The sequence below is a fragment of the Pelophylax lessonae genome (genome assembly GCF_965119305.1).
Source record: "Pelophylax lessonae genome assembly, chromosome: 9".
NCBI lineage: Eukaryota > Metazoa > Chordata > Amphibia > Anura > Ranidae > Pelophylax > Pelophylax lessonae.
In genome coordinates, this window is record NC_138776.1 from 32,183,753 (window position 1) to 32,199,444 (window position 15,692).

Sequence of the window (15,692 nt, forward strand, 5' to 3'; positions counted from 1 at the left end):
TCTTGGATTCAGATACTCACCTACCCAGAGGATCCAGCATTGTCCTGGATTCAGATACTCACTTACTGAGAGGATCCAGCGTTGTCTTGGATTCAGATACTCACCTACCCAGAGGATCCAGCGTTGTCCTGGATTCAGATACTCACCTACCCAGAGGATCCAGCATTGTCCTGGATTCAGATACTCACTTACTGAGAGGATCCAGCGTTGTCTTGGATTCAGATACTCACCTACCCAGAGGATCCAGCATTGTTCTGGATTCAGATTCTCATCTACCCAGAGGATCCAGCATTGTCCTGGATTCAGATTCTCACCTGCCCAAAGGATCCAGAATTGTCCTGAATTTAGATACTCACCTACCCAGAGGATCCAGCATTGTCCTGGATTCAGATACTCACCTGCCAAGAGGAACCAGCATTGTCTTGGATTCAGATACTCACATATGCAGAGGATCCAGCATTGTTCTTGATTCAGATTCTCACCTTCCCAGAGGATCCAGCGTTGTCCTGGATTTAGATACTTACCTACCCAGAGGATCCAGCATTGTTCTGGATTCAGATTCTCACCTACCCAGAGGATCCAGCGTTGTTCTGGATTCCGATTCTCACCTACTGAGAGGATCCAGCATTGTCTTGGATTCAGATACTCACCTACCCAGAGGATCCAGCATTGTTCTGGATTCAGATTCTCACCTACCCAGAGGATCCAGCGTTGTCCTGGATTCCGATTCTCACCTACTGAGAGGATCCAGCATTGTCTTGGATTCAGATACTCACCTACCCAGAGGATCCAGCATTGTTCTGGATTCAGATTCTCACCTACCCAGAGGATCCAGCGTTGTCCTGGATTCAGATACTCACCTACCGAGAGGATAAAGCGATGACTTAGATTCAGATACTCACCTACCCGGAGGATTCAGCATTGTTCTTAATTCAGATTCTCACCTTCCCAGAGGATCCAACATTGTCATGGATTCAGATACTCGCCTACCTAGAGGATCCAGCGTTGTCATGGATTCCGATTCTCACCTGCCCAGAGGATCCAGCATTGTCATGGATTCAGATACTCACCTGCCCAGAGAATCCAGCATTGTCATGGATTCAGATACTCGCCTACCTAGAGGATCCAGCGTTGTCTTGGATTCAGATTCTCACCTGCCCAGAGGATCCAGCATTGTCCTGGATTCAGATTCTCACCTTCCTATAGGATCCAGCATTGTCCTGGATTCAGATTCTCACCTTCCCAGAGGATCCAGCATTGTCATGGATTCAGATACTCGCCTACCTAGAGGATCCAGCATTGTCCTGGATTCAGATTCTCACCTTCCCAGAGGATCCAGCATTGTCATGGATTTAGATACTCACCTACCCAGAGAATCCAGCATTGTCATGGATTCAGATTCTCGCCTGCCCAGAGGATCCAGCGTTGTCCTGGGTTCAGATACTCACCTGCCTAGAGGATCCAGCGTTGTCCTGGATTCAGACTCCCACCTACCCACAGGATCCAGAGTTGTCCTGCTGTGATCTGCTGCTCAGGTGCAGTATCCTGTGGTCCTGCGCAGCCATCTTGGTCCTTCCCATCCATCAGATTCTGGCTGCCTTATCAGGTTCGCCCACCGACCGTTGTTATTCCCTTCTTTTGCATCCTCCTGGGATATGCGACATGAAATCCCAGGAGGCTAAGGCAGCAGGGACACATCATTCTCATCTAGGTAAGAATGGCCTAAGTAGGCAGGGCCAGGCCTAAAATGTGAAAATAAAAACGAGCCCAAAAAAATGCAAGTTTTTCTACCCTTCTACCCTTATTGCCAAGGGTAGAAGCTATGTAAAGAGCCTTAAGGTGATGCTAAACACACACTGTATAATTTACATTGTCCCTTCTATGTCTGTATGTGGATGATGGCACTGTAATTATTTTAATTAAAATACCCCATCTAAGTATCTTTTTCCTAATTGATATACAGCTGTCAGGTGACCCAGATCTCTCCCAGCCTGTCTGCAGGGAAACAGTGGCAGGGGGAGCTTCTAGTCCTCTGCTACTGGTCACATGTTCAAAATAAATGAAGGTTCTCTTTAAAATTAAACTACACTGCATCTGAGCACCACAAAGCAAAAATTATATTTTATTTATTTTGAATATTCAAAGCAAACTCTCCCCATCCACCCATTAATAAAAGCTTTACTGAGAAATCACTTTGAAAAACACTCCCCGAGCATTTCTGGCTGTGGCCATCTTGAGTAGGCAGATAATTCATGTCTTTCTGGAATCCATCTGCCTTTAGCTGAGGCATGCATGCAGGAAGGTGTGCTTAACGGAGAACCCCACACCCTCCAGAAGACTCCTAGGATGAATGACATAATTTGTTTAGGCAGGACACCAGGAAGTAACTGAAAAAATGTAAAAAAAATAGTTTAAAAGAAGTAAATATGATATAAGTTCCCATCTATTTACTAATGCTAGCAGGATAAAGGATTAAAAATAGTCCATGTTGATTGAGAGAATAAAATTCCACTTTAATTTCAAAGCTCTTCCCTACAGTACCTCTTTTTGGCCACAAGATGTCCTCAGTGTTCCAGGTTGAATGACACTCAACCTGGAAGGCTAAGGAAAAACTGTGAGTGTTGGGTGACTGTCCATCACTGGAAGAAGAGGAAGAGGAGTCAGTGCATCACATGACCAGTCAGAAACTTCAGAAGAATGTAAAAGAAAAAAAGCATAGTCCCAAGGGGGGTAATGCCCGGATCCCAAGGTTGACAGGGAGGCTTTGGAGGGGACAGCACTGAGTCTTGGTTTGGTTTTTAACTCTGATTTTGTCTCCCAGGTCCGGGTAACATTGCTCAGTTATTTGAATTTCACCATAGAAACCTGCAATGACTGTGTGTACACCAAATGCATCTGTGCAGATGAATCCGACACCTTCCAGTGGAATATCACCGCTAAAGCAATAGGTAATAATAAGGGGAACCAATCCACAGTCTGTATGTATACATTTCTGTCAATGACAAGTCACAGGATACAGCAACACTATCATTTTTCTGACGTGTAGTTTTGGAGATATTCAAAACACAAAAAATTATTATTTTTTTATTTCAGACGACCTGCTAACCCTGTGCAAACCAGACACATTGTAAGCAAAGAACCCTACAGCAAAAAAGAAATGCCAGGTTTTCATTGCTGTCTCCGTGCCCATCACCTCTCTATTTGTCCTGGTGACCACCCCTATATTTCTGCTGATGAGTTGTCACCAGGACAAGAGGTGAGGGGAATTTTTTCAATGGGGACACCTGTTTCAGCAAGGGGGTAAACATTTCCTGACACTTCCTGTTGCATCCCTGGAGCAGGAAGTTAAGGGAAATCAGCCCAATGTGACACTAAAATGGAAAATTCAATATTCACCTTTCCGTAATTTTCATTTCCTGGTTTCTATTCATGGCAGCATATTCATGCGTACGTCGGCATGAAGGCACCGGGAAAACTGAAAATTGAATACTTACCTTTCTGTAGTTTTCCTTTCCCGGTGACTATCCATGGCAGCATATCCATGCATATGCCGGGGGTTGCACATATGCTGAAAGTATGGTCAATAATTCCAATGTGCGAAGGGATCGGACTGGGTGAAACCAGAATTATTTTTATTGAAAACGTTTCTGCGATGACAAGGGCATGAGGTATGATGACCTTTAGTCTGGTGGACACAGCACAGCAACTGCTATTCTGTTCATACATACTATTACACATCTATATATTTTATAATATCAACATTCTCATATACAGGAATAACATCCTCATAGAAAATAATAACCAATTAAACATGTGCTGATATGTTGTTACTCCTCCTGCATCACAGTGGTCTCATAGTTCAATCTAATATAAGATATAAAAACATAACACTATAATAACCACATTCCTGGTACACTGTAGTCATGTGATGCTACAGTGTGACCCACTAGCATTTGTGCAGTGTGTTATTTAATCACACAGTAGTGACAGCAGCCTTTACCGATCACAGGAATGTAAATTAAATCAATTTTGCCCTGTTTATAGCCCTAAATATACTCCTTCTTACCTGCAATGACAAGGACATGAGGTATGATGACCTTTAGCCTGGTGGACACTACACAGCAACTGCTATTCTGTTCCCCGAGGAACAAAAGGTCTAACTTTTTAGTTCCTCCCATGCCTTGCTTGCAGTTGAACTTTGTGCTGCCATCTACTGGTGATTCATAGAAATGCCATAAAACGGAAATGTGTTTTTGTTATGGGGTACCTGACATCCCTTACACCGGCATAAAGGAACCAGGATAATGGGAACTTCAATACTCTCCTTTCTGTAATTTTCCTTTCCTGGTGCTTATCCACGGCAGCATATTCATGCGTATGCCTGCATGAAGGTACCAGGAAAATGGGAAATTCAGTACTCCCGTGCTGTAATTTTTCTTTCCTGGTGCCTATCTATGGGAATATATTCATGCGTATGCACATGCTGACAAGAATGCACCAGGAAAATGGGAAATTCAATACTCACCTTTCTGTAATTTTCCATTCCTGGTGCCTATCCATGGCCACATATTCATGCGTATGCGTATGCTGGCATGCAGGCACAAGGAAAGTTCAATACTTACTTTTCTGTAATTTTCCTTTCCTGGTGCCTATCCATGGCTACATATTAATGCGTATGCGTATGCTGGCATGCAGGCACAAGGAAAGTTCAATACTTACTTTTCTGTAATTTTCCTTTTCTGGTGCCTGTTAATGGCGGCATATTAATGCGTATGCCAGCATAAAGGAACCAGGAAAACTGAAAATTGAATACTTACCTTTCTGTCATTTTCCTTTTCTGGTACCTATCAATGGCAGCATATTAATGCGTATGCATATGTTGGTGTGAAGGCACCAGAAAAACGGAAAATGTAATACTTACCTTTCTGTAATTTTCCTTTCCTGGTGACTATTCATGGCAGCATATTCATGCGTATGCCGGCATAAAGGAACAAGGATAACGGGAACGTCAATACTCTCCTTTCTGTAATTTTCTTTTCCTGGTACTTAGCCATGGCAGCAAATTAATGCGTATGCGTATGTCGGCATGAAGGCACCAGGAAAATGGAAAATTCAATACTCCCCTTTCTTTAATTTTCCTTTTCTGGTGCCTATCCATGCCAGCATATTCATGCGTATGTCGGCATGAAGGCACCAGGAAAATGGAAAATGTATTACAGGCATACCCCACTTTTAAGTACACAATGGGACCAGAGCATGTATGTAAAACGAAAATGTACTTAAAGTGAAGCAATACATTTTTTCATTTCTCAATGCATGTAAATACACTAGCTCCATAGGAAATCTTGGTCTGCTTGACATGGCACTGCTGACAAGGAAACCAAGCTTGGGGAGCATGTTAAGGGGATCCAGGACTATGATATGGTAGATTACCTTGGCAAGCTGGCTGGCCACAAATAGGATATGTTGTAGTCCTGGGTCCCCTCGCGGTGCTCCCTAAGTTTGGTATCCCTGTCACTTATGGTTTGGGAGTAGTGCCATGTCAACCTGACCAAGATTTCCCATAGACACCAAAGTTAAAAACCGGGAGTAGTGCCATGCCAAGCTGACCAGGCTGTGTCTGTACTCGCGAGTGTATGTAAAGTGAGTGTACTTAAAACGGGGTATGCCTGTACTCATTTTCTGTAATTTACCTTTCCTAGTGCCTATCCATGGCAACATATCCATACGCATGAATTTGCTATCATGGATAGGCACCAGAAAAAGGGGTTTTACCCTTCCTTACCAAATCCAAAAGAAAAATAAAATTGAGTATACATGCAGTTTAAAAAAGAAAAATAATAATTTTAGGAAACGTCTGTTACACGTTGTAAACTATAAACTATTATAAACTGGTTTGTCTGTGTGTTGTCTGTTTGTCCAGGTTTTGTGCCCATCACTGTGAGAGCCGAAGCCATCAGAAGCCCTGAACGCTGCAGAGGCAATCCAGTATATATGCCCCCTAGTGGAAGTGTGGACACAGTGCAGAAACAACTGCTTGTCAAGGCAAGTCTTTGCTTTGTGTGTATGTTTGACCTTTTTCCAATATACTTTCTTTGCCATGAATAACTATTTTCAGAGCTAATTCTTTCCATTGCCAGAGATATAATGACTATTGTGGAGGGTTGGAGATGTTTTGCTTCAGTCTTTTCCTTCCTCTTCTCTCAGAGCGAAAAACATTTCCTCTCTGCCATAGGAACATACCCAATTCCACAGCTTTGCTCAAGATCCGAGCCTCCTGCACATGGGCAATTAGAGAGTCCGACAGTGTAGTCCATTTCCACTCCCCATCAGAATTGGGAAAAAAAATATCAACCGCACTCCACTCTTAGCTCCCCTTGCGTATCTATTATTCATCAAGGAAAGGACTGCATATAGCAGTGTTTCCACCTGGGGGTCAACCTTCCTCAAAAGCTTTTCACCTTTCCTGGCTTGCTCACAAGAAGCAAGTCAGGGGTGGTGAAACACGTTGAGGAAGGATGGTTCCCAGGTGGAGACATTGCTGTATGACATTGCTCACAAGAAGAAAGCCAGGCATGGTGAAACGTGTCAAGGAAGGTTGGTTCCCAGGTGGAGACATTGCTGTATGACATTGCTCACAAGAAGAAAGCCAGGGATGGTGAAACATGTCAAGGAAGGTTGGTTCCCAGGTGGAGATATTGCTGTATGACATTGCTCACAAGATGAAAGCCAGGGATGGTGAAACATGTCAAGGAAGGTTGGTTCCCAGGTGGAGACATTGCTGTATGACATTGCTCACAAGAAGAAAGCCAGGGATGGTGAAACACGTCAACAAAGTTTGGTTCCCAGGTGGAGATATTGCTGTATGACATTTCTCCCAAGAAGAAAGCCAGGGATGGTGAAACATGTCAAGGAAGATTGGTTCCCAGGTGGAGACATTGCTGTATGACGTTGCTCACAAGAAGAAAGCCAGGGATGGTGAAACGTGTCAAGGAAGGTTGGTTCCCAGGTGGAGACATTGCTGTATGACATTGCTCACAAGAAGAAAGCCAGGGATGGTGAAACGTGTCAAGGAAGGATGGTTCCCAGGTGGAGATATTGCTGTATGAAATTGCTCACAAGAAGAAAGCCAGGGATGGTGAAACATGTCAAGGAAGGTTGGTTCCCAGATGGAGATATTGACGTATGACATTTCTCACAAGAAGAAAGCCAGGGGTGGTGAAACATGTCAAGGAAGGTTGGTTCCCAGGTGGAGACATTGCTGTATGACATTTCTCACAAGAAGAAAGCCAGGGATGGTGAAACGCGTCAACGAAGGTTGGTTCCCAGGTGAAGATATTGCTGTATGACATTTCTCACAAGAAGAAAGCCAGGGATGGTGAAATGTGTCAAGGTAGGTTGGTTCCCAGGTGAAGATATTGCTGTATGACATTTCTCACAAGACGAAAGCCAGGGATGGTGAAACGTGTCAAGGAAGGTTGGTTCCCAGGTGGAGACATTGCTGTATGACATTGCTCACAAGAAAGCCAGGGATGGTGAAACGTGTCAAGGAAGGTTGGTTCCCAGATGGAGATATTGCTGTATGAAATTGCTCACAAGAAGAAAGCCAGGGATGGTGAAACGTGTCAAGGAAGGTTGGTTCCCAGGTGGAGACATTGCTGTGTGACATTGCTGACAAGAAGAAAGCCAGGGATGGTGAAACGTTTCAAGGAAGGTTGGTTCCCAGGTGGAGATATTGCTGTATAAAATTGCTCACAAGAAGAAAGCCAGGGATGGTGAAACATGTCAAGGAAGGTTGGTTCCCAGATGGAGATATTGACGTATGACATTTCTCACAAGAAGAAAGCCAGGGGTGGTGAAACATGTCAAGGAAGGTTGTTTCCCAGGTGGAGACATTGCTGTATGGCATTTCTCACAAGAAGAAAGCCTGGGATGGTGAAATGCGTCAACGAAGGTTGGTTCCCAGGTGGAGATATTGCTGTATGACATTTTTCACAAGAAGAAAGCCAGGGATGGTGAAACGTGTCAAGGAAGGTTGGTCCCCAGGTGGAGACATTGCTGTATGACATTTCTCACAAGAAAGCCAGGAATGGTGAAACGTGTCAAGGAAGGTTGGTTCCCAGGGGGAGACATTGCTGTATGACATTTCTCACAAGAAAGCCAGGGATGGTGAAACGTGTCAAGGAAGGTTGGTCCCCAGGTGGAGATATTGCTGTATGACATTGCTCACAAGAAGAAAGCCAGGGATGGTGAAACGTGTCAAGGAAGGTTGTTTCCCAGATGGAGATAATGCTGTGTGAAATTGCTCACAAGAAGAAAGCCAGGGATGGTGAAACGTGTCAAGGAAGGTTGGTTCCCAGGGGGAGACATTGCTGTATGACATTTCTCACAAGAAGAAAGCCAGGGGTGGTGAAACGTGTCAAGGAAGGTTGGTTCCCAGATGGAGATATTGACGTATGACATTTCTCACAAGAAGAAAGCCAGGGGTGGTGAAACATGTCAAGGAAGGTTGGTTCCCAGGTGGAGACATTGCTGTATGACATTTCTCACAAGAAGAAAGCCAGGGATGGTGAAACGCGTCAACGAAGGTTGGTTCCCAGGTGGAGATATTGCTGTATGACATTTCTCACAAGAAGAAAGCCAGGGATGGTGAAACGTGTCAAGGAAGGTTGGTTCCCAGGTGGAGACATTGCTGTATGACATTTCTCACAAGAAGAAAGCCAGGGATGGTGAAACGCGTCAACGAAGGTTGGTTCCCAGGTGGAGATATTGCTGTATGACATTTCTCACAAGAAGAAAGCCAGGGATGGTGAAACGTGTCAAGGAAGGTTGGTTCCCAGGTGGAGACATTGCTGTATGACATTGCTCACAAGAAGAAAGCCAGGGATGGTGAAACATGTCAAGGAAGGTTGGTTCCCAGGTGGAGACATTGCTGTATGACATTGCTCACAAGAAGAAAGCCCAGGGGTGGTGAAACGCATCAACGAAGGATGGTTCCCAGGTGGAGACATTGCTGTGTGACATTGCTCACAAGAAGAAAGCCAGGGATGGTGAAACATGTCAAGGAAGGTTGGTTCCCAGGTGGAGACATTGCTGTATGACATTGCTCACAAGAAGAAAGCCCAGGGGTGGTGAAACGCATCAACGAAGGATGGTTCCCAGGTGGAGACATTGCTGTGTGACATTGCTCACAAGAAGAAAGCCAGGGATGGTGAAACATGTCAAGGAAGGTTAGTTCTCGGGTGGAGATATTGTTGTATGACATTTCTCACAAGAAGAAAGTCAGGGATGGTGAAACGTGTCAACGAAGGTTGGTTCCCAGGTGGAGACATTGCTGTATGACATTGCTCACAAGAAGAAAGCCAGGGATGGTGAAACGTGTCAAGGAAGGTTGGTTCCCAGGTGGAGACATTGCTAACAAGAAGAAAGCCAGGGATGGTGAAACGCGTCAACGAAGGTTGGTTCCCAGGTGGAGATATTGCTGTATGACATTTCTCTCAAGAAGAAAGCCAGGGATGGTGAAATGTGTCAAGGAAGGTTGGTTCCCAGATGGAGATATTGCTGTATGACATTGCTCACAAGAAGAAAGCCAGGGATGGTGAAACGCGTCAAGGAAGGTTGGTTCCCAGGTGGAGACATTGCTGTCTTTGTTCATTACATAAGTACATACCTTGTGCTGAAAGGTGTCCCTGGCAGAAACAACAGATATTTTCACTTCTTAACCACTTGTACTCCTTCATGACCAGGCCATTTTTTGCGATACGACACTGCATTATTTTAACTGACAGTTGCGTATTCGTGCAACGCTGTACCCAAATGTAATTTGGGTCCTTTTTTCCCCCACAAATAGAGCTTTCTTTTTGCGGTATTTGATCACCTCTGCAGTTTTTATTTTTTGCGCTAAAGAAAAACAAAAAAGACCAACAAACTCCCTCATCCATGTCTTTATGGACCCTGCTTTGTGCACTGGTGTGCAGTCATGTTGGAACAGGAAGGGGCCATCCCCAAACTGTTCCCACAAAGTTGAGAGCAGGAAATTGTCCAAAATGTCTTGGTATGCTGATGCCTTAAGAGTTCCCTTCACTGGAACTAAGGGGCCAAGCCCAACCCCTGAAAAACAACCCCACACCATAATCCCCCCTCCACCAAATGATTTGGACCAGTGCACAAAGCAAGGTCCATAAAGACATGGATGAGTGAGTTTGGGGTGGAGAAACTTGACTGGCCTGAACCTCAACCCGATAGAAGACCTTTGGGAGACTGCAAGCCATGCCTTCTCGTCCAACATCAGTGCCTGACCTCACAAATGCCCTTCTGGAAAAATGGTCAATCATTCCTATAGACACACTCCTAAACCTTGTGGACAGCCTTTCCAGAAGAGTTGAAGCTGTTAAAGCTGCAAAGGATAGGCCAACACAATATTGAACCCTACGGACTAAGACTGGGATACCATTAAAGTTCATGTGCATGTAAAGGCAGGCGTCCCAATACTTTTGGTAATATAGTTTATTGTATGTAGGTTGACTTGTTTCATGTCTGTTTTACCTGAGGCCAGTCACTTTGCTGGGTATATGTTAGGGTTTTTAGCTCCACTTGGTCCCTTCTTCTACATTTTTTTCCTGATACACCTGGGCACCTTTTTATATTCATTTTATTTTTCCTTATCTTTCCTATATGGTGGAAGTATTTTTGGCATTGTCCAGCACACATGGCCACATATATATTTTGACATATACTCATATATAATCACTGATTATATACAACCTATATATAATTAAATAATATATATTATTTTCACAGATCAATTGGTCAAAATGTGTGTTCACCATTTTGGGATACCCTTGTGCTGTCCCTATCTGTCCCCTTCATGGGGCCACTTTACCAACTTCCCTCTTCTCCTCCCCCCCCCCTTCGTGCTGACCTCGGGCCAGTACCCGCCTCAGCCCCGGGTAAGACAGTTGCCCTTTGGGGTGGTCTTCTTTTCCCCCCTAAGCCATTGGGTCATTATAGTAAGTAGCTGAACCTCAATCTTTTTTTGGAGCAATTTGTTATATTCTTTATCTATCTGAAATTTTTGAATTCTAATATTAGTCTACATTTACAGATTTATTTTTAACCAGCTGGAAAAGCCACGAAACGCGTAGAGCTTATAAGATATTATGACGTACCATTTGAAGATTACCCACATGCTGTATATGTTATACAATGAAGTTTTGACAAATTTTATTTATTATTATTTATATCATTTATATGTATTGTTGTATTCCATGTCCAATTCTTGACCTGGGTATGTCTATTTTTATCTGTATTGTGATAACCTTGCATTATTCAATAAAATACTCATTTTTTGTGACCCCCGTATTATCTTGATATCTAGCAAATGACTCACCTCATTTAAAGTCCCACAACTACTGTTTTTCTCTTTGTATATTCATTAGGGATGGAGGTTTAGTCATTGTTCTTACCCCAGATCATGTTCCTTTTCCTTATATGTTAGGGTTTACAGCCACTTTAATACTTGGGGTCTCAAGTGCATTTCTGACATAACCCTAGTATCGTGAAAGGGTTGCGTCCAGAAAAGCTGCTGGTGTAAAAGGAGCAAAATCAAATGTTCTCTTACTATTTCCTCTACAGATCCAATGTTATCCATTGATAAACAATGGACTAATGGGATGCCATTAAAGTTGATGTGCGTGTAAAGACAGGCGTCCCAATACTTTTGACAATATAGTGTAAGATGTACCTGTTTTACCTGCAGTCTTCTCTTCTCTACATCTGTTCAAAATTTATAAAGCTTCTCTGAGCTGTCAGAAAAAAGGGGACAGAGAGCTGAAATTACACTCTGCTGGGCTCAGTGAGAAGAGATCTGAGAGCTGATTGGAGGGAAGGGACACACCCCCTTCACACAGCACACAGGAACAGAGCTGAGGCTGTCAATCACAGGCTGTGTTCTGGAGATCCTTCTCCTGTCTCCTTTTTATTTCTTGGTGTCAGGAAAACTTGCCAACTTTCCAAGGGGACCCCCATATTACGTACCTATATCACTGTATGAAAACTGTGCGATCACTTTGCCTGTGTGCCTTGCCTAAATCTTGCATTTCTCTTACACCGATCTCCTATTGTCTTGTTTGCAGGCGCAAGGCATCACAAAGGAAATTCCCGAAAACATGTTCCTCTGTTTGAAAGGTGAAAAAGAAAAAACAAAGTCATGTGTTTTGGGTCAAATTAGCATTTTTAGGTTAAAAAAAGTAAACAAATAGAATCAGTGCTGGGACAAGGTCATCTAGAGCCCAGGGCGAACATGCCAAATTACACCCAGGCCCCCCCTCAAGATGTATGAGCAATATGTGTCAGAAAAATTAACCCCCCCCCCAAAAAAAATCAAGCACTAATCTGCATGCTTACCCCTAAGCATAAACTCCCCCTCCTCCCAATAAAAATCAGCACCCCCTGCTGAAATCCCCTTCCCAGCATGAATGTTCATCCCCCAAGCCCCCAAACTCAAATCCTCTTTCTCTATATGCCCCCAGCATAGATCCCCGTAAAAAAAATTCCCCCCTCCGAATTCAAATCCTCTACCCCTCAAATTTTCCCTCTGAGCACAAATCCTCCCCCCCCACTCCAAATCCCCCCTCTTACCACAAATTATCCACAATCCCCCATGTTGGTACAACCCCCCCCCCCCAAATTTACCCTTCTAGCACATAAACCCCCAATCATCCCTACTAGCACTCCCCCCACCCCCCCAAAAAACCCTCCTAGCACAAATTCCCTTCCCCCCTACCATTTTACCTTTTGTGCACACAAATCCCCCAAAATTCCCCTCCTAGCACAAATCTTCTTCCCCTCCCAACAGAAATCCCCTCAATTCACTACTTCTAGCACACCTCCCCAAATGTACCCTCCTAGCACTAAAACCCCCAATCATCCTCTCACTCCAAATCCCCCCTCCTAGCACAAATCTTCTTCCCTCCCAACAGAAATCCCCTCAATTCACTACTTCTAGCACACCTCCCCAAATGTACCCTCCTAGCACAAAAACCCCCAATCATCCTCCCACTACAAATCCCCCCTCCTAGCACAAATTATCCCCAATCCCCCATCCTGGTACAATGGGTGCAATGGGTCTGGGGGGCGTGCACACTCAATCACAGCGGGGAGCCAATCAGCGAGTCCGTTCGGGAGAGAGGCAGAATGGCGATCTGCCTATGTAAACAAGCTACAGTGTTGCATGACTAATTGAGTAATTGTCATTCAAAGTGTGACAGCGCTGAAAGCTGAAAATTGGCCTGGTTAGGAAGGGGGTGTAAGTGCCCAGTGGGCAAGTGGTTAAAGTAGGACCCATTATTATTGTATTGTGAAAAAATGCCAAACACCACTTAGTAAAAATATAATTTGTAAGCACAGAATAAACTGCAGTGCTACCGACGTCCAATATATATATAATTGATTGTTTGTTTATTTCTAGGTTCCGTTAATAAAATGGAGAGACTTTTCTCGCTGGAGCTGCCAAGAGACTTTGTGCAGGGCTCTGAGAGCGCATACATTTCTGTGATGGGTGGGTCTATGAAAAATACATAAACTGTCATGCCTGACCTCCTTCTGAAAATGCTGGGTGCCTGGCTGCCAAAGAGTGTTGCATGCTTGTTCTGAATTGGGATGAGCCGAACTGCCCTGGGTTCGGTTCGTGCATGCTTATACTTGTTGCATGCTTGCTCTGAATTGGGATGAGCCACACTGCCCTGGGTTCGGTTCGTGCATGCTTATACTTGTTGCATGCTTGCTCTGAATTGGGATGAGCCACACTGCCCTGGGTTCGGTTCGTGCATGCTTATACTTGTTGCATGCTTGCTCTGAATTGGGATGAGCCACACTGCCCTGGGTTCGGTTCGTGCATGCTTGTACTTGTTGCATGCTTGTTCTGAATTGGGATGAGCCACACTGCCCTGGGTTCAGTTCGTGCATGCTTATACTTGTTGCATGTTTGCTCTGAATTGGGATGAGCCACACTGCCATGGGTTTGGTTCGTGCATGCTTGTACTTGTTGCATGCTTGTTCTGAATTGGGATGAGCCAAACTGCCCTGGGTTCGGTTCGTGCAGGGTTCAGCAAACTTCAAAGAAGTCTGGATGTTGAATCCAAACCTCACTCAGCAAACAAATAAAAATGCATGAGGTTTTTCAAAAAATCTATACCAGACCCTTAGCCTCGGAACCTTGGAGCCTGAAACATACCAGGCCATGTTGATGAAGACAAGGGCCTCTTCCCCACAACCTAAGCTGGTGGTAGTGGGGGGTCTGCAGGTTGGGTGGCTTATCGGAATCTGGAAGCACCCTTTAAAAATAACCCCCCCCCTAGGTACCACCACCCCTTCCCCCCCAGTGAATGAGTAAGGGGTACATAGTTTGGATTTAGTAGACAGGAATTAGAACCCCTCTTAGGTTATTATTGCTGTCTGTGTTAGGGAGATCACCCTCTATTTGTCCTGGTGACTGTTGTCACCGAGAGTGAAAGAAAATCACAAATATTGGGTTGTCACCGGAACGGGAATAGGGGGAAAATTTTCCAATAGGATTCCCTCATTTTGGAGTGATTTCCTCTCACTTCCTGTTTTGGCTAAGGGAGAGGAAGTCAAGAGAAATCTCCCCAATGGGACACAGATGACAAAAATCTATCTCTCTCCAAAATTAAGAAAAAGTGTTTCCTTTAGTTCTGTAGTGGGATCTCCACCCCGTCCCCTCCCCCTCCCCCTCCCCCTCCCTCAGTCTGCCAGGAGAAAGCAGTACTGTGACAGGGGAGAGGCGAGCTGCGGGCTGTCAATGTACCCCTCCCCCGCTCTGTGCTAAGAGGAATACTGATGTGCACAATGCAATATTATACAAACCAATCAGGTCTCAGTTTACAGAAGTTATATCAGTTGCAATCATTTCTATTTGGTCGTATTGGGTTGCTGAACTGTACATGTTAGTATTATACTTTGTAGCACTTTATTATATATACTCGTCAGAATATAATTAGGATAAAGGCGCCTTTCATGCAATTTTTTTCAGGTGACATTCTGGGCACAGCGCTGCAGAACCTTAATAGTCTGATCGTAATGCCGTATGGCTGCGGAGAGCAGAACATGCTGACGATGGCCCCTATTGTATACGTGTTGGACTATCTTTCAGCCACAGGGCAGCTGAGCTCTTCACTGCAGGCAACAGCCCTGTCCTACCTACAGAGCGGTAAGATATGAAAATGACATGGGGGGCTCCGGGAGGAACAGAGGTTTAACCGCCATATATAGGAAGCTGGTTCCAGCCAACTTTGCTGACTGGTTAAAAAAAAAAGCCCTGGATGTCTTTATGAATGCTTTGAAAATAATTGGCTGTTAATATTTATAGGTATTAACACTGCAGAAGGTAGATCCAGGGAATATCTGATTACCTTAGGACAGGAGTCTCCCAATGTTTCAGGACCACTTCTTATATTTAACAAATGTTTGCAAGCCATCAAAGTCTCCCCTTACATCAGGGTCCCCCACATAGCCCCTTTTATATCAGGGTCCCCCTCAGAGCCCCTTTTACATCAGGGTCCCCATCAGAGTCCTCCCCTTATTTCAGGGTCCCAATCAGAGCCCCCTTTACATCAGGGTCCCCACTTACATCATAGTTCCCATCATAGTGCCTCTTTATATCAGCATCCCCATCA

The 15,692-nt window shown here is 44.4% G+C and overlaps 1 protein-coding gene across 1 annotated transcript in view; it reads left to right on the forward strand.

Annotated features, from left to right (window-relative positions):
* The window catches only part of LOC309563283 (alpha-2-macroglobulin-like protein 1), a gene marked incomplete at its 3' end in the record, with an annotated part of 181,820 nt that overhangs the window by 93,043 nt on the left and 73,085 nt on the right, over nt 1–15,692 (forward strand). Inside the window, exons 12-16 of the mRNA XM_082267688.1 lie at nt 2,822–2,948; nt 5,924–6,045; nt 12,135–12,186; nt 13,469–13,558; nt 15,050–15,226. Coding sequence (XP_082123814.1) covers nt 2,822–2,948; nt 5,924–6,045; nt 12,135–12,186; nt 13,469–13,558; nt 15,050–15,226 — 568 coding nt within the window. The remainder of the gene's footprint in view (nt 1–2,821; nt 2,949–5,923; nt 6,046–12,134; nt 12,187–13,468; nt 13,559–15,049; nt 15,227–15,692) is intronic.